Source organism: Zonotrichia albicollis, chromosome W, assembly GCF_047830755.1.
Source record: "Zonotrichia albicollis isolate bZonAlb1 chromosome W, bZonAlb1.hap1, whole genome shotgun sequence".
NCBI classification, from domain to species: domain Eukaryota; kingdom Metazoa; phylum Chordata; class Aves; order Passeriformes; family Passerellidae; genus Zonotrichia; species Zonotrichia albicollis.
In genome coordinates this window covers 2,276,093-2,294,381 of record NC_133859.1, presented here as the reverse complement: position 1 = coordinate 2,294,381, position 18,289 = coordinate 2,276,093, and the positions used below count along the sequence as shown (strand labels likewise).

Genomic DNA, 18,289 nt, shown 5'->3' with positions numbered 1-18,289 from the left:
TTGTAAGGCTAAAAAGATTAAATGTTGCCCAGAAAGTAAAAAGCAATAGATGTGATACATCTCGTGTTAAAATTGGTCTGGCTTTTCTTATTTAACTAACTGTAACTCATGGAAAGAAGAATTTGCCTCTGCAGCTATTAGCACAGCTGTATAGAAGAAGAGGCTACTGAGGAGAAAGCTTTTAGCTAAACCCAGAAAGTTTGGAAGAAAAGCGAATGGTAAAAGTTAATGCAGTATTATCTTTCTTTTCTTACTATGCTATTAAGAAGTCCTTTTCAGGTACTAATAAGCAACGATCAGAATCACGGAAAGAGGGTGGATTCATGCCAGCAGAATCAAAGGACTTGTGAAGGAACCTGAGGAATGGACTAGCACATTTAAACTGGGTGATAGTGAACTGACTTTCCAATGGGGACTGAGTGGTAATAGTTTGGTAAAACCCAAATGATCCAAGAAATGTACAAAGAATAACACTGCATTAAGAAATAAGATAACATTTATATTGAAATAAACAGGGCCAGGAGACTTCTTCTCCTTTATAATGCCTTTATTAAAAGTGATCAGCTCAGGATTGGGTGGCTCGGCAGGGCTGCAGTCCCCATCGCGTCTCCCAGGGCGACTCAGAGGAGGAGGATATGCGCAGCTCTGTCCACTAGGGGCAGAGTCGGGGGATTCAGTCCTCGTGGGAGCCTTAGGGCGTGATGTCCCCGTCAGGTGTTACTTTGCCTGGCTCGGTCCTCTCTGGTCCCGGCGTCTGGACGACTCTCTGCTCAGGGCGAGAGGGGCTCCGAAGGTGTTCAGCATCTCTGCAGGCTCAGCACTCGGCTCCTCACGTCCAGACATCACTTTAGTCTCTCAACTCTTATTTGGCTCGTTGTTTTTGGGGTTTTTTCTGTGCATTTTGAGTCGGGGTCCCACAAAGCATTCTGGACTTTGGAGTCACTTTGCATAACCCCCCCCCCCACCCTCTCAGGTGTCTTCCCTATGCTGTAAGAGAGCACAGCCTCCAGGAAGGGCCATCTACCCCACCCAGCCAGGCTTTTTACTAATACAAAAGAAGAGATAAGCCTTAACGACCCGGTATTACAATAACAAAGCACTAAGAATCCTGGCAGAGACCGATCTGGCTGCGTCCCTGCAACTCTTTCTCACAAAAAAAATATTAACTGAATTTTTGTTCATAACATATATCACTGGTTTCGAGCACTGCCTGAATAAAACATCTCCTTGGGGGAGGAATACTTCTGATAGAAGGATCAAGACTGTTTTTGTATTCTGACCTTAGCCTGAGAATTGTACAGGGGAGAAGGGGAATTACCATTTCCATTAGTAAACTTTATTTGATTCATTCCAATACTGGACATCCCAGCTGGGTTATAAGTAAATGCTTAAATTGTGAGAGTAATTAGTATTGTGGTTTATAAAATTTATGCTCTTATTGCAAAAAAGTGTTAAAGTAATAACTTTGTTTTGTGGATGGGAATCATTAGTGCCTGTTGATTGAGAGATAACTGAAGGATGGTAGGAGACCACAGTTAAAGGGTGTCAAAAACAATTTGCCTGGAAATTAGTTAAGAGAAAGTAACAAGGAAATAGAGGGCAAGACCAGATTGGCCTCTGTATTTCGCCACCGAGAAGATAAAATATACCTGCTGTGGGTTGCAACCTCACAGGCATGGGAGGTGGGAGTATAAGCCATACTGGACCTCTGTTATTCCTGTTTCTGGCACTCATTTGTTGTCTTTTCCCTTTCAGGATACCAGCAAGATTGTGTCACAAATGCTACAGAAAGCATCATATGGAAAGAAACCAAAGTTCCTCTTTTATTACACACACCTATGTCAACAGCCACTGTTATAACCCATCCAAATTAAGAACCTGTAGGTAAAACACAGAAAAATATTGGATTACAAGAAACTTAGGAAAAAGTCGTAATAGATATAGAACTGAATGTCCAAAAGGAGAGGGATGGGGTGTTTTATATTTAATCTTGAGGATACAGTTCAAGATTTAGTAAAAAAACCAAATAGCAAATGAAAAGGTAAAACCAGCACAGCAATTTAACTCTGTATTGACCCCAAATTATCTATTGAGTCGTATTACAAGACTCCAAGCAGTTAGAGAAATGGCAGCAAATAAAGCCGCCCAGGCATTAGAGTTAATATCAAGTCAGCAAAGCCAAACAAAACCTGTAGTGTATCAGAATAGGTTGGCTTTAGACTATTTATTGGCCAAAGAAGGGGGTGTTTGTGGAAAGTTCAATATATCAGATTGTTGAAAATTGATGACCACAGAAAAGTCATTCTAGCAAAAGCAAAAGAAATCAAAGAAGAAAAATATATATATATATGCATATAATAACCCATGTACCAGTCAAAAAAATTAGAAAACAATGTTAAAATCTAGCTGGTGGGGTAATGCATTAGAAGAAATTAAGATCTTTCATTTTGTGTTACAACTGTTTTTATATTTCTTCCTTGTGTAATCCCCTGTTTTATTTTGCCAGCATAGTCCAGAAGATGCAAGTAGATAAGAAATATTGCTGAAGCCAAATGATTTACAAAGAATAAGAGTGGGGATTGTGAAAAATGCATGTATTTTATGATTGGCTTTTCGCAAATATTAAAATGAATATTATATGTGTTGTGTTAGAAAGTAATGCTGTATTATTTTTCCTAAGTATTTGTCCTGGTTTAGGGCAAATTTGTTAAAGAATCTGCAAAGGAGGGCCCCTCCAGAAAGCGAAACCCACACGGCCCCTCCCCCCAACCGGCTCTGGAAAAAATTCCTCGGAGAGAGGTGGAAAGAACCTGTTTATTTGACTGGCCCCGCACCCCCCAGCACACAAAATGAACAATACCCGATGACACCGCTCTGAGAAAGATGGCAAAATCAGAAAGTCTCTTTTGGGGGTGGTTGCTCTGTTCTCAGTCCCTCCGGCGCTGGGCCAGCTGCTGCAGCTGAACCTTCGGTGTTCCCGGGTCCCAGTCCGGAGCAGGTTCGAGATGGTCACAGAAACAGGAGAGGAGAAACAGTCCAGGAAGCAATGTGGACTGTTTAGCTAGAACTAGCTAATAAGCAGAGGCAGAAAGCAGAGCAGAAGCAAGAGCAGAAAAAGAGAGCAAGCAAAAGCAGCAAGCAGAAGCTGGAAGTGAAAAAACAGCCTTATGTACCGCTTGTCTCTGTGTCCCTGATAAGAGAAACCCAAACAAAACTTCCACTCTTCAGAGCTGGTCTTAAAGGCACAGAACAGATGAATGGGGATATACAAGCATCATAACGTCACCCCAGGACAGTACTGTGTTAAATATAGTTTTCGGTTATAAAAATTGTTAAAATAGAAACTATGCTATGTAAGATGCTTTGTTTAAAGAAAGGACTTGCAGCGAGATAGCAGCCACAAGACACCTAAATCTTTAAGAGAAAAAGAATTTATTGCCCTCTTATCAGAAGAAACTAACTTCTTCCTGCCTCGAAGGCGCTATTAGGATTAGAGGGAAGAAGTTGATAAGGATCAGACGGAATCCTGTGTTTGAATGGAATTTATGCATCATGTATTGAAATAAACAGGGCCAGGAGACTTCTTCTCCTTTTTAATGCCTTCATTAGAAGTGATCAGCTCAGGATTGGGCTGCTCGGCAGGGCTGCAGTCCCTGTCGTGTCTCCCAGGGCGACTCAGAGGAGGAGGACATGTGCAGCTCTGTCCACTAGGGGCAGAGCTGGGGATCCAGTCCTCGTGGGAGCCTTTAGGGCGTGGTGTCCCCCGTCAGATCTTGGTCCTCTCAGCCTCGTCGGCCTAGTCTAACCGCCAGGGACGACTCCCATGGTCAGGGCGAGAGGGACTCCGCATCTCTGCAGGCTCAGCACTTGGCTCCTCACGTCCGGACATCACTTTAGTCTCTCAATTCTTATTTGGCTCGTTGTTTTTGGGGTTTTCTCTGTGCATTTGGAGCTGTAGTCCCCCACAGCATGCTGGTCCTGGAGTCACTTTGCATAACCCTCCCCTCCAGGTCTCTTCTCCTCAGTGTTTGGGAAGGTCCCCACCTGTTACTGTCTCGGAGAAGGGCCATTACCTCGCCCCAGCCAGGGCTTTTACTAAGACAAAAACAACTATTAACAACAACGACCCGTAATTAAAATAACAAAGCACAAAGAACCCTGGCAGAGACAGAGATCTGGCTGCGTCCCTGTAACTCTTTCTCACAAAAAAAATATTAACCGAATTTTTGTTCATAACATGTATGAAGTGTATGAATATGCAACGGGCTATGGTTCTTAAGGCTTAATCCTTTGTTAACAGGCGTCCTTTTTCGGCTCGTGGTACCCAGAAAAAGGTACCCTGACTTCCGTAACTCTTTGCTTTTATTGTCTCAAATTGTTCTAATTCAATTTGTCCAAATTGTTATTACTCTAATTGTGTTATTATTTTTTTTAACCAATTTATTACTATTAAACTTTTAAAAATTTTTAAAATAAGTGATTGGCGTTTTTCACATTTACTAATGCTAGAAATCCTATCTTCTAACAACTTTTCTTTCTCCAAAGGCAAACTGTCTAAGACTAACCTAAAAAAAAATATAAAATGGATTCTTTCTCAGTTTCCTGATACTGAAAAATTATCACTAAAGATTTCTTTAGGGACAAAGTTGGAGCCGCGATATATAATTTGCAAACAAACCAAGACTTCTCTGTAACTCATTATATGCCTTTATTTCACATAAGAACTAAAACTGTAGAGAAAGCTAACAGAGATAAAACTAATGCCAGGCAGCCTTTCGCAACAAGCGCAGACACTCTCCCTTCAAATGCTAATTACACTGATAACCGTGCTCCCGAATGCAGTGCCCTGGTCTCGGGTTCCCTGGGTCCTAGCGCTGCCGCAGCCCCTACCCCTCCCTCTGTACAGCCCGCATGGTCCTCCCCCACCCCCATCCCCCCGTGCCTTTCTTCCCCCGCCCAACCCTCCGAACGCGGCAAACACGAATTCCGTAGCCTTATCTATAACTCCAGCCGTCCCCTTTTCCGCCAGCTCGGGTCCCCCCACCCCTCTCGCCCTCCCCGCCCCCCCATATCGCCGTTTCCCCTGCCCCCCCCGCAGCTGTCCCCGTAGTGGCTCTCCCTGCCTCTGCTGCGGCTTCCCCCACCCCCCTTCCCGCCCCCTCATCCCCGCCCCAGTCCTCCCCACCCCCACCACCAGTCCCCCCAATCCCAGCCCCCATCCCTGCTACCGCCCCTCTCGTGCCCGCGTGTACCCCCCTCCCCCCCCCTTGCAGCCTGCCTGCTACAGCAGGCTGTCACCCTGCGTGCCGCCACGCCATAGCTCCAGCACAACACGCTGTACGGGCAGCACCCCAGACTGGTCTCACTTCCCCTCTCCTCCGCTCCCCCCTTGCCTCACCCACCCTCAATGTCACCCAAGCAGAATCCCAGAGAACCCCTAGGGTACCACCCCTCTCTCCCAGTCCTGTGCATGCTGTGCTGCCATCCCAGCCCCACCGCCGCCTCCCTCTGGTTAAGCTACGCCACGTGCTTCCTCACAGCCCTCATAGCCCCTGAAAAATCCTACTCCTACACGCCATAAAAAGCATAGGACAGGGACTGCTTGCTCTCACTCCTCCTCCTCGGATGACAGCAGTTCCAGTGACTCTGATTCTGATACAGTGAACATTGATCCATGGGCTCTAATTAAGATAGAAGTGACTAAGGTGGGTGATTGGCAGATGGCACAGAAAATCAATGCCTTCCCAGTAGATTATAAAAAGGGAAAAAAAGGCGGGGAATCTACTATAAAGACGTGAGAACTTAACTCAGATAAGGAACTCGTACAATCAAGAAATATAGCCAAAGAACATAGCAGACGCTCACATATTTTTAGAAATTTCTTAGAAGCTATGTTCTCAGCACGTTTTAGTACCCCACAATATTAAAAATATTGCCCACTGCTGTCGGGTTTTCGGCTGTTTGAAGGGCCTGGAAAGGCCCGGAGTGGCCTTGGGACAGCCCCCGTATCGAAGGATGAGAAGAGGCTTCAGTTCTTCTTTTGGTTTTTATGTTTATTAATTGTTTATCTAAAAGATGTTCTTTCAGCCCGACAGAGATCTGCTCAGCAGTCAGCCATGAGCACACTGTGCCGCTCTCCGTAAAGCCACCTATCTTTATACCCATTGTTATGTGTACAATATTTATCATTTTTCCCCAATACCATTTATTCTTATTACTCGGTGCACTTTCAGTAATAACCAATCCAAAAGTGCCACCATCACCAAAGAAGATGGAGGAGAAGAAGAAGAAGAAGAAGAAGAAGGACAGGAAACACCCCAATTCCTCCATCTTACTTCTCTAAACCCCCCTGTACATAAATCCTAAACCCTGTGTCTCACCCTCTAATTAACTAATCCCTTCGCCATTCACCCCGGTGAAGTCCTCTTATCTTCATACAGGTGTCGTCTCCCGTGTAGGGTCAAAGTCCTGCCACCAGACATTTCTGGCAACATTCCAGGACTCCCGAGCTCCCCAAGGGTGGTCTCGGTGGCTCGGCATCTCAGGACTCAGATCCTGAGATCCCACACACTGCCTCCTATCCCCAGCAGAATATATGTTATGGGAAAGGCATTGGAAAAAACAATTAAAAACATTATCAGACTCATATTCTGCAGATGCTGATAAGACAGATTTTACTGTCAAACAGCTGGCAGGGAAGGGAATTTACAGAAACACTCTGAACAAGTTGAGAAATTGTCCAAAGAGGCATTGCAAGATGAGGCACTTGCAGCAAAAACCTCTTTACTTCTCGTTCGCGATGACTCAATGCCCTCTATGCATTTTTCTACTATTAAACAAGGAGTAGATGAAAGCTTTATCAAATTTGTAGACAGAATTAAAGATGCTCTGGAAAACCAGATAGAGACCTCAGAGGCAAGAAAGGAACTGTTATGTAAGCTTGCCATGAGTAACTCAAACGAACAATGCAAAGCGATTCTGAGGTCTCTACCCTTGGATACAGACGCTACCATAGAGCAAATGCTGGAATGCTGTACATGTCACATGTCCACTGAAAATACAGAGGCCCAAGCAGTTGCTAAGGGTATTGTTGAAGAAGTTTCTGGTGCATATGCAGTAATGGCTTCGAAAGACCAGGCCCGCTGCTTTCACTGCAGAGATTTTGGACAATTTATAAAGGACTGTCCAGACAGGTCACCTACCAGAAACCCTTAAACACCTATCAAAGACCCCAGAACCAGCAGCGCTACCAGCAGCGTTCGGGAAATGCCTCACGCAGCCCAGTGGAGCCCCAGACTATGACAACAAATCAAAGGCCACCCAGGCCCAACCATGCATCATCCCAGGAGGTTCCAGACCACAAGAAGAGGATCCAACACACGGGGCGATACAGATCGGAATCCACCGCCAACTGGTAACTGCTCTGTTCATTGACTTTAATGATGAGAATATTTATCGTGCTCCCACAGGTGAATACTGGCCAAAAGGTGGTCCTTCTGACATCTTAATTATAGGTGACACTCTCCACAGCCCAAAGGAAATTTTCATTGTTCCAGAAGTACAAACAGTGCACCCAGGATAAGAGATTCTTGTCAAGGTGTACTGCATGGACTTACCATTTTTCCTTTCACAGGGAACTCCAATCCCACAAGCATTTCTACTCCCAAAGAATCACAGGGAACAGATTCCTCTCAACCCTACAGCGATGTGGGCACAAGTTGTGGGACCAACCAAGCCTACCATCAAGTGTGATCTTGCCTGCAGAGGAGAGAAGATCCACCTACTGGGGATGCTGGACACCAGTGCTGATGTGACAATCATCGCTCACTCCGAATGGCCAGCACACTGGGATCTACAGCCTGTTGCAGGCATGATTTCAAGGATTGGTGGAGCTATGGTATCCATGCGAAGCAAGAGCAACATCCTCATCAAAGGGCCTGAAGGCAGGCAGGCTGGCAACCATCCGCCCATTTGTGGTAAGGGCCTGTGAAGGTCCGCCCGACATGAACGGGTGACGAATGATTTTTGGGTGCAAAAATAACCAACAAAGGCACAGGGGTTTGCAGTAGCAAATCAACAAGATGGAATTTATTGATAATAACTACAGCTAAATATGCATTGGTTAGAGGATCCGGGGAAGAGAAGGATAGGATAAAGAAAAAGGAAGGAAAGAAGGTTAGGGAATGGGGTATAGCTACCAAGACGTGATGCCTTCGGGGTCCCGCCGCCGATGCTCGCTGGTACACGTCTTGGGGAGACTCTCAGAGAGGCGGTCGAACCGAACCCCAGATATACTGTTCTTGGTTGGGGGAAGGGTGGCCGAAATTATGTTTCCATGGAGGGGAAAAGTCCATTTTTTTCATGGCCGAATGCTCCCAGGTACGTCTGCTCTGGGCAGGTTCTCCCCCTTCCCTGAGTTGGCAGAGGGTACAGTCCCAGTCTCTGGAAGGAGGTTGCCAGGGGGGTGCCGTGGGGGTGCCAATAGGGTGCCAGAGGGGTTCTTGGTTCTTTGATGAGGGGGTTCGCATTTCAGTTGGTCTGTCACGGTGGTTGAAGTCAGGCAAGAGGAGTCTTCTCTTGGAGCGGGGGGGGGAGCCACCCCAGAGCTCAGTCCAGCCAGGCCTGAAGTTTGGAAGAAAGTCCAGTTCCATTGTTCAGAACAGGGCAGCATGCCCCTTCGAGTACAGCATGGCATGTTCTGCAGACACCATCTGTAAACGCACTAAATACGCATGAGACTTTCTTTCCCAACTGGCTCAACAGTTTTTAACCCTTCGGTGGTCCTTTTCTCATGACAATTGTGAGGCAAAAACTGAAGGATTTCAGGATGGACTTCCACAGGGCCCCGTGACTCACGATTGTCTTGAGGAATCTTCATTAGCAGAGCTCTAGAGTATCTTCGAAACTCGTTGCACGTCGGTAGCATAACCCCGGAAAAGTAGGGATGACAGGAGAGAGGGGATAAAAGGGGAAGAGAAGGAAAAGAAAGAGAGAGAGGAAAGGAGAACCAATAAACATAAACATAATTAATATATTGATCATCATAACAATTTCACACGTAGTTATTTTTTATAACAATTTCAAAAATGATTAATTTTAACAATTTCAAAAAATATTAATCAATTAAACAATATCATTTGTTTAACAATTTCAAAATGATTAAAACGAACCATAAATAATCAAAACAACAAACAAATCATAGTATAATCATTGTCTTTTAAAATTATTTTCTAAAAAGTAAAGTAACTTTCTATAAATCATACTTATAATTTAAAAAAAAATCATTCTAAAGCACATATGTTTGATTCATAATTGTTTCGTATCAAGTGTTTTGGGGACATCTATTGTATAGAGTACATCAGCTAAGCGGTGTGCATTGACTACAGTTGATAGTTTCTTAAGCTTTTTCATCATGTTCTAATTCAGAATGAATAGGGCTGCTGACAAGATAAAGCCAAGCGTAACTAGGATCCAAAGAACAACAATTGGATGGCACACACTGTTCAGGGCACCTGTGGCAGTAGGTGACCACCCAAAGAGAGTATCCCACCACCTAGGGTCAGCATCCTGCTTTACCCTCTCCATAACCCGGTGTATCTGTCTCACATTGTGATGAACAGTCACCAGAGTCTTCTGTCCGTTCTCCTTGATTTTCTCGAGGATGTCAACCAGGTCCTGATGGAGCAGCAGTTGTCTCACGAGGGTGAGGTTCATTCCGATAGGAGTGGGCATCAGGTTCTGGACCAGTGTGTAGTTGGAATGCAATAGGTAGTGAGAGGTAACTGGAGCTTCGTAAGAGAAATCACATCCTACTATCTTAGTAAAGTTGCAAGCACAAAAGTTTGAATGATTCTTTGTATCTACCACAACATCTTCTACAAAACCAGAATCACATGTCGTTCTAAAGCATGCACAGCCATTGCCTATGTATATAAGAACTGTTTGGGTATCCTTATGTGGACGAATCTCAAAATGACAGATGTTTTGCTCTGTGTCCAAACAGATATCCTGAGCTACGATTGCATTGCTTTCACAGATGAGCCCTTGTTGTTCTCGGGCAATACAAGATTCCAAATTAATAGTTTGCTATTTCCTATAAATTTGACGGGCCTATTCCCTATGTTCAGAAAGATAGAGAATAGCTCCATCGTAATTCAGTTCTAATGCTTTAACAGGGAAAATCAAAAGTACTGAGGCATTGCGTATGGTTAATACAGAAACTGTGTCTGTATTTAAAATGGGGTCATAGGTCAAATTTCACTAGGTTCCACCAGGATTGGAATTCTCTTTCAAAGTCAGTGGCACTGTCCCAAATTATTTTCCAAATTTCAGTGGGAAAAGTGCCTTCTTAACCTTCTCTTATAATTGAAGCAAAAACTGACTGCATCCACAATTGTGTCTGGATACAGCTGAGAGCCAAAGAAACAATTTTTTGTGTAGCACAAAGTGCATCAATTATCAATTTGTGATCATTTACATTTATCTTCTCTCAGTTTGGTAATATGTTTGATAGCAGCCACTGGTGTGTTCACAAAAGCCAATAAGAACGACTGCAGTGGTTGCTGTAATTTGGTCAAATCTCCAATTTTGACAGCCAATATATTCAAGTTCAATTAATTTACATGTTATGTATAATATCATCTCCTGGTGTTACCATAAAGGAAGGGAAAACATTATTTCTGTTGTCCATCACTAGTGTTATCATGGTTTATCAGGTCTTCATGTCCCTCGGAGTTCTTCTGAAAAAGTAAACACAACAGACTCTGCCATGAAGAGGCAGGAAAGGTTAGAATAATGGAATTGTCAGAGAGGTTTAGAACAGCAGTGGTACTTCCCCTACAGCATCAGAGAGTCCACCAAAAACAGGTTGTCCAGGGTAATGTGCTGGATTCTTGAAATCATCTGGTCTCTGTAGTGAAGGAATTATGCTTGGAGTTGTTGGGCAAAAAGCAGTGATTTTGGAACACTCATTTACCTCCCATCTATGGTAAGAGGTGTGAGAAATCCATTTAATCTTTTCACCTTCTGCCCAATCCTGCACACTTTTGACAGTAAAGTGAGAAACATTATCAGATCCAACTTCCTGTGGTTTTAGGAAAATTCCAAACCATCCTTGCATTGCTTTAACAGTATTATCACCTGTAGTTCTTTTAAAAGCATCAGCTTGTACCAATCCAGATACAATTTCTACTCCTACCAACACAAAATGTTTACCTCCTGACTTCTTAAAAGGACCAATATAATCTACCTGCCACGCTTCCCACAAGCCTTTACCTTTCCTCAAATGCAGAGGGTCATCCTCTAAAGGATGCCTTTCCAGTCGCTTGTGGCACTGTTCGCAGGCCGATATGCATGTTTTACACATTTCCCTGGTGACTGGCCAGCCGCGGGCGTGTGCTTCCTGATACAGATCTTTGGCACCTGTGTGCTGCCTTTTTACATGTAACCATTCTAACAGTTGATTCCAATTCTCTGAAATAGTTTCTTTTTTCAGGGGGCTAAGCCTTGCTAGTTCATCAACTCTGTTGTTCCATTCACCTGCTTGATTCCCATCAGTTTGATGAGAAGCTACCCAGCCAACCAGAAAGTTTCCTTTACTGGCGATTTCTAGGATTTCTTTCCATTTATCTTTCTGCCACACTGGGATTCTGTTAACTTCCCAGTCATTCTGTTGCCAGAAAGGGAGCCACTCAGTGCAGCCTTTGTATACCACATATGAATCAGTATAGATGTAAACAGGAGAAGTGTTTTGTGCCTCACGCTGGAAAACACTCCAGAGGGCTATGAGTTCTCCTACCTGCGCGCTGCCCTCCCCTTCTGTGATAATCTTTTCACCAGATGAAATATGTAAGGCAGCTGCCTTATATTTCCAAATTTTTCCTTCCCGCTTTGAGGAAGCATCAGTAAACCAACAGTTTGCTGCTATTTCAGGTGAGAATGGTGGTGCTACTTTTATTACAGAAGCAGGTTTGTCTTGGCTACTATCTAGGCTCTCAGTGTCTTGTATTGCCAGGAATTTTGCAGCACCTTCTGTGACAGAAAAGCTATTGCAGTAATACTCTATTTGAGCATACCATTTCCTGACTGATGACTTTTGGGCTATGCCGTCAGGTGGAGGGGTCTCGTTCGTGACAGCTTTAATTACCTTGAAGGGACCTCTCAAGATGATAGCTTGTTGCCGTGTGATCTTCTCTACTTCAATGAGAGCTAAGCTAACCACAAACAATCCTTTTTCCCAGGTAGTGTATCTTTTTTCAGCATCTTTAAAACCATGGGAAAAGAAGGTGACAGGCCTTGTTGGACCCTCAGGACCTCGCTGCCAGATGTGTATTGATAGTCCTGAGGAGGCAAATCCCCATTCTACTTGGAAAGGGTCTTTAGGGTGAATGGGCCCCAATGCCTGATGTGCAGTGGCTTCAAAAATCAGTAATTGGAGTGCTTCCTCCTGAGAAGGAGTCCAATCCCATTTGATTCCTTTTCTCAGTAAATTGTAAAGGGGCCTAGCAATGATTGAGAAATCTGAGATGTGTTTCCTCCAGAATACCAACAGTCCTAAGGCTTGCTGGAGGTCTTTTTTGTTTTCAGGCATTTTCATCTGCTCTAGAGAAGTTAAAGTGTCAGGTGGGATGCATGTGCTGCCAGATCTCCACCAAATTCCCAGGAATTTTACTTCCTGAGAAGGCTTTTGAATTTTCTCTGAGGGAATCTTTAAATCAAGGCTTTCCAGATGAGAGATTATATTCTGCTGGAGATCCCCCACCTCCTTAATTTCCTCTCCTCCTACCAAAATGTCATCAATGTATTGGTACACAGCTACAGTGTCAGGTTTAGGTATTTTTTCTAATTCTTTAGCTAGAGCATGGTGTGCTAGTGTTGGAGAGTGTTTGTATTCCTGAGGGAGTCTGGTGAATGTATACTGTTGTCCCTCCCATGTGAATGCAAAGCGATCCATGTCCTCTGGCTGTATAGGTATCATGAAGAACATGTCTTTGACATCTATGGTTGCCATGATTGTATGAGCTTTTTCTTGTATTGATGTTATTAGTTCAGCTAAATTTGGCACTGCTGCAGTTAGAGGGTCAGTGTTGGCATTCAGCCTACGGTAATCAACTGTAAGCCTCCACTTCCCGTTAGGCTTTCGGACTGGCCACACGGGTGAATTGTATGGGGAGTGTGTGTTAATAATTATTCCTTGATCACGCAATTCCTGAATAACTGGTTTGATGCCTTCTCTAGCTCCAGAAGGCAAGGGATACTGTTTCACATTGATTGTTTTACTGTAAGGCAGTGCGGGTGCGGTCTGAAGCAGCCTAATGTTAAGTGGCGGAGTGCCAAAAGACCACAAGAAACCCTCGGTGTCTTCCCACTGCCTTCCTGAGAGGACATCTATCCCTAGCAGATTATTCGGTATGTCCCCAATTACCATTTTGACAACCAATTGATTTTCTTCTCCAGGGAGTGTTATTTTGACTAAAGCAATATTCATGGGTTCTATGGTTCCTAAAGCATTAAGAACGCAGCATTGCCTTTTTGTTGGAACAACTCCACGCTTCTGGGCATCTCTGTGTGTTAGTGCAGAAATCTGGGCTCCTGTATCAACAATGTAGGTTACTAGAACTTTTTTGGGGCCCGTAATTGCTGTAATTAACATGTCTCCTGATTTATTTTTTGTGAGCATTCGTAAGTAAACCCAACCTCCACCCCTTCACTCACCTGTAAGCGGTGGAGATACTAGTTTCCCGAAAGCTCTGTTGGTGAAGATTCACTGTTTTTGTTTTGGGGTACGGGCGGGTGGGCAGTTATGTTGCTTAGGCTCTGTGAAAGAAGTTGCAAAAGAGTTACTTCTGGCTTACTGCTGGTGCTTTTCAGGAGACACGCAGCCAGGGTTTCACTGTCCAAGTTCTGTGAAAGAAACTGAGAAAGAGTTAATTTTGGGTCACTGGCTGTGTTCTGTGGGAGGGGCTGAGACGCAGCCTCACTGCCCAGGTTACGAGGGAGAAACTGGGGAAGGGTTAACTTTGGCTCATTGCCTGTGTTCTGTGTGAAAGACTGTGATGTATTGTGTGTACTGAACTGTGTATTGGTAGGAGTATTTGTTAGTTTCTGGTGAGGGAGGGGGATCGGGGCACTGGGCTGGGTATTTGTTTTTCTAAAATTCCAGTTAGTTATTATTTTCTGCAATTTTTCAAGTGGTAGACCATCCATTATGTCCCGGGGAACCCCTTTCTTTATTCCCAGCATCCTCCAGCGTTGTCTGTTGGAAATCTGTTTTCCTGGTTCTGTGTTTTCAGTGTTAGGGGTTCCCATAAACCGGATACCTTTTGTTTTTTCTGATTTTTCTTCCAGGGTTTTTACAGGCCCATACTGTCTACAATAGTTTATTAAATCAACTGCTACCTCACTCCATATCCAAATTTTGCGGCTGCTGCTAGATGTGTCAGATGGTGTTGTGAGTGTCTGTGTTGGTGTATAGGGTGAAGGTGCAGTGTCAGTGGACTCAGACTGATCAGTGGAGTTGTTAAGAAATCTTTCTATTCTATCTATTTGGCTTAGAGCCATAACTGTTTTTTGAATAGTGATTGCTGTTGATTTCAATGTTTCTGGAAGCCCACTAATTAAAGGGGTCATAATTTCAGGCTTCACAGGCAATTGCATTGGGGATTCAAAACCAGGAATTAATTTTTTCTCATGAATCATTTGCAAACATGCAGCTTTTTGTACACTTTCTAGGATTTGGTCAGGGGTAGTGGCAATTGCTAAGGGATCACCCCTTTCCAGGGGATTTATTCCCCCGGCCCAATAGGCTGCATGTTGTGTTAGAGACCAGGAGTCACGCTTATCTCCTGTTGTTAGGAAAACACCACATCCCCAGTATCCACTGGCTTCTTGTTCAGTTAACTTAATCTGGTCTCCGCCAGTGAGGGACACACGGAACACATACTCCGTTTCTGATTCGTGGGGGAGGCGACCGAATTCCTTTTTTAGTTTAGCTAATTCAGTAGCGCTGAATGGTGTTTGTTTGATTGTTATGTGGGGATCCATGTCTTCATCATTAATGTAATTATATTCAGTTTTAATAAAAGGTCTCAAATGAGGACAACAATTTTCCCCACAATTTTTAACCGTTTCAGATTCTTTGTAAGAATAGTTTTGTTTTGCTGCCTCAATTTCTTTGTAAGGATAAATCTTTTTAATGGAAGGTGTTACCTTTCCTTCCTCCTCTGTAGAGGAGTTGATTTTGTGTATGGTTTTGGTGTGTTCTTCCCTAAGGGCAGCTTGCAGCTTGTAAATTTCATTTCTGTCCTCATTTAACTGTTTTTGCAAAATTCCAACCAAATTTTGAAGGGAATCTATAATTACCATTTCCTCAGTTCTCCGTTTACAGCGGTTTTCTATGGCTGCAGTAAGACATGCTCCAAGAACTGAGCAAAGAATGCTTTTATTTTTACCCATTTTGAATTTTGATTCATGTTGCAGAGAACATATTCTATCAATGATATTTTCCAAGTTAAACCAATTGTTCTCTGCCCAATTTTCTCCGCCAGATGACGGTTTGGCATTGTGTTTAGCAAGCAAAGTGTAAAAATCAGCTTTTGCTTTAGGATCAAGATTTTCACTCATTTTGTGTGAAGGGACTAGGACTATACCAGGGAGCTAATTTGCTAACTCAAGTTATACAGACTTTTTGTTCTACTCCGTCTCCCTAGATAGCTGAAGAAACCAAATCTTTCTGGAAGGCACTGTTTTAATTGCTTCAGATTGTCCCTTCCTTTCCAGACAGTCTAGATACACTCACACACTCACACAAGTGTTTTCTTTGTGAGGGGACCAGAAACCTAGAACAGGGAAAATGCCACTCAGCCTTCGCTGGGCCGCCCCTCGCTCCCTGTGTAGGTGAAGGGACAATATCTGTCTAAAAGGCACTGCTTAATTACTTCAAGTCTGCCCCTTCCCTTTTAGACAGTCCAGGTACACAAAAATAAAAAATACAGCAGTAAAAAACAGTAACAGGTTCAAATTCAGCTCAAATACAACAGTAACAGGTTCAAATTCAACTCAAATACAACAACAACAGGTTCAGATTCAACTCAAATACAACAACAACAACAGTATCAATATCAGTAACAGCATCAATATCAGGATCAGGAGAAGTATCAGTGTCAGTGTCCGTGCCAGTAAGATCAGTAACAAAAGTGACAGCAACAGTTTCCCCTGTTTTGCACCGAAAAACCTTTTGTGTCAATTCCGGAGCCTGTGTGCTCAATCGAACGTGAGATTTGGCTTTGGTGTATGCAGTCTGCAAGAGGTTACAGACTACACAAAACCTCCAAAATCTCACTGGCTACTGGAATCCTTGTCCGTGACGCCAATTATGTGAAGGTCCGCCCGACATGAACGGGTGACGAATGATTTTTGGGTGCAAAAATAACCAACAAAGGCACAGGGGTTTGCAGTAGCAAATCAACAAGATGGAATTTATTGATAATAACTACAGCTAAATATGCATTGGTTAGAGGATCCGGGTAAGAGGAGGATAGGATAAAGAAAAAGGAAGGAAAGAAGGTTAGGGAATGGGGTATAGCTACCAAGACGTGATGCCTTCGGGGTCCCGCCGCCGATGCTCGCTGGTACACGTCTTGGGGAGACTCTCAGAGAGGCGGTCGAACCGAACCCCAGATATACTGTTCTTGGTTGGGGGAAGGGTGGCCGAAATTATGTTTCCATGGAGGGGAAAAGTCCATTTTTTTCATGGCCGAATGCTCCCAGGTACGTCTGCTCTGGGCAGGTTCTCCCCCTTCCCTGAGTTGGCAGGGGGTACAGTCCCAGTCTCTGGAAGGAGGTTGCCAGGGGGGTGCCGTGGGGGTGCCAATAGGGTGCCAGAGGGGTTCTTGGTTCTTTGATGAGGGGATTCGCATCTCTGTTGGTCCGTCACGGTGGTTGAAGACAGGCAAGAGGGGTCTTCTCTTGGAGCGGGGGGGGAAGCCACCCCAGAGCTCAGTCCAGCCAGGCCTGAAGTTTGGAAGAAAGTCCAGTTCCATTGTTCAGAACAGGGCAGCATGCCCCTTCGATACAGCATGGCATGTTCTGCAGACACCATCTGTAAACGCACTAAATACGCATGAGACTTTCTTTCCCAACTGGCTCAACAGTTTTTAACCCTTCGGTGGTCCTTTCATGACAATTGTGAGGCAAAAACTGAAGGATTTCAGGATGGACTTCCACAGGACCATGCCTAACCTCAGGCTGATATACCTGCCTAGTGTCAGGGATAGGGTTACGCCTAGGGTCAGGGCCTTTTAAACCAGGAAGCCCTGAGCTCCAGGAACACTGCAGCTGTGAAAGTCATCCCAAGGAGAAAGCTAAAGTGCCCAAACATGGCTGCTGTTATGAACAAAAATTCGGTTAATATTTTTTTTTGTGAGAAAGTGATACAGGGACGCAGCCAGATCTGTCTCTGCCAGGGTTCTTAGTGCTTTGTTATTGTAATACCGGGTCGTTGAGGCTTATCTCCTCTTTTGTATTAGTAAAAGGCCTGGCTGGGTGCGGTGGATGGCCCTTCCCGGAGGCTGTGCTCTCTTACAGCATAGGGAAGACACCTGAGAGGGTGGGGGGGGTTATGCAAAGTGACTCCAAAGTCCAGAATGCTTTGTGGGACCACGACTCGAAATGCAACGAGAAAACCCCAAAAACAACGAGCCAAATAAGAATTGAGAGACTAAAGTGATGTCTGGACATGAGGAGTCGATTGCTGAGCCTGCAGAGATGCGGAGTCCCTCTCGCCCTGACTTTGGTAGTCGTCCCCAGCGCCGAGACTGAGGGGGACCGCACCGCCAAAGTAACATCTGACGGGGACATCACGCCCTAAAGGCTCCCACGAGGACCGGATCCCCCGGCTCTGCCCCTGGTGGACAGAGCTGCGCATATCCTCCTCCTCTGAGTCACCCTGGGAGACGCGACGGGGACTGCAGCCCTGCCGAGCCGCCCAATCCTGAGCTGATCACTTTTAATAAAGGCATTAAAAAGGAGGAGAAGTCTCCTGGCCCTGTTTATTTCAGCTGCCTCCACCACTTTTTCTATGGGACCATCCCTAAACCTAGGCTGATTTACCTGCCTCCGTTTAGGGCTAGGGTTAGGGTTTTTTAAACCAGGAAGCCCTAAACTCCAGGCACACTCCTGCTGCGAAAGGCATCCCAAGGGGAGCGCAAAAGTGCCACAACATGGCTGCCTCCAGCGCTTTTTCCTTGGGACCATCCCTAACCCTAGGCTGATTTATCTGCCTAGGGTTAGG

At 44.6% G+C, this 18,289-nt stretch overlaps 1 protein-coding gene across 1 annotated transcript in view; it reads right to left on the bottom strand.

Moving 5' to 3' along the window:
- Positions 1-13,693: 13,693 nt before the first annotated feature.
- Positions 13,694-18,289, bottom strand: part of LOC141726803 (uncharacterized) — a 64,804-nt gene continuing 60,208 nt past the window's right edge. Inside the window, exons 2-3 of the mRNA XM_074531871.1 lie at positions 14,498-15,312; positions 13,694-14,428 (exon numbers count right to left, since the gene is read on the bottom strand). Of these exons, the coding sequence (XP_074387972.1) occupies positions 13,732-14,428; positions 14,498-15,312 (1,512 nt within the window). The 3' untranslated portion in view covers positions 13,694-13,731. The remainder of the gene's footprint in view (positions 14,429-14,497; positions 15,313-18,289) is intronic.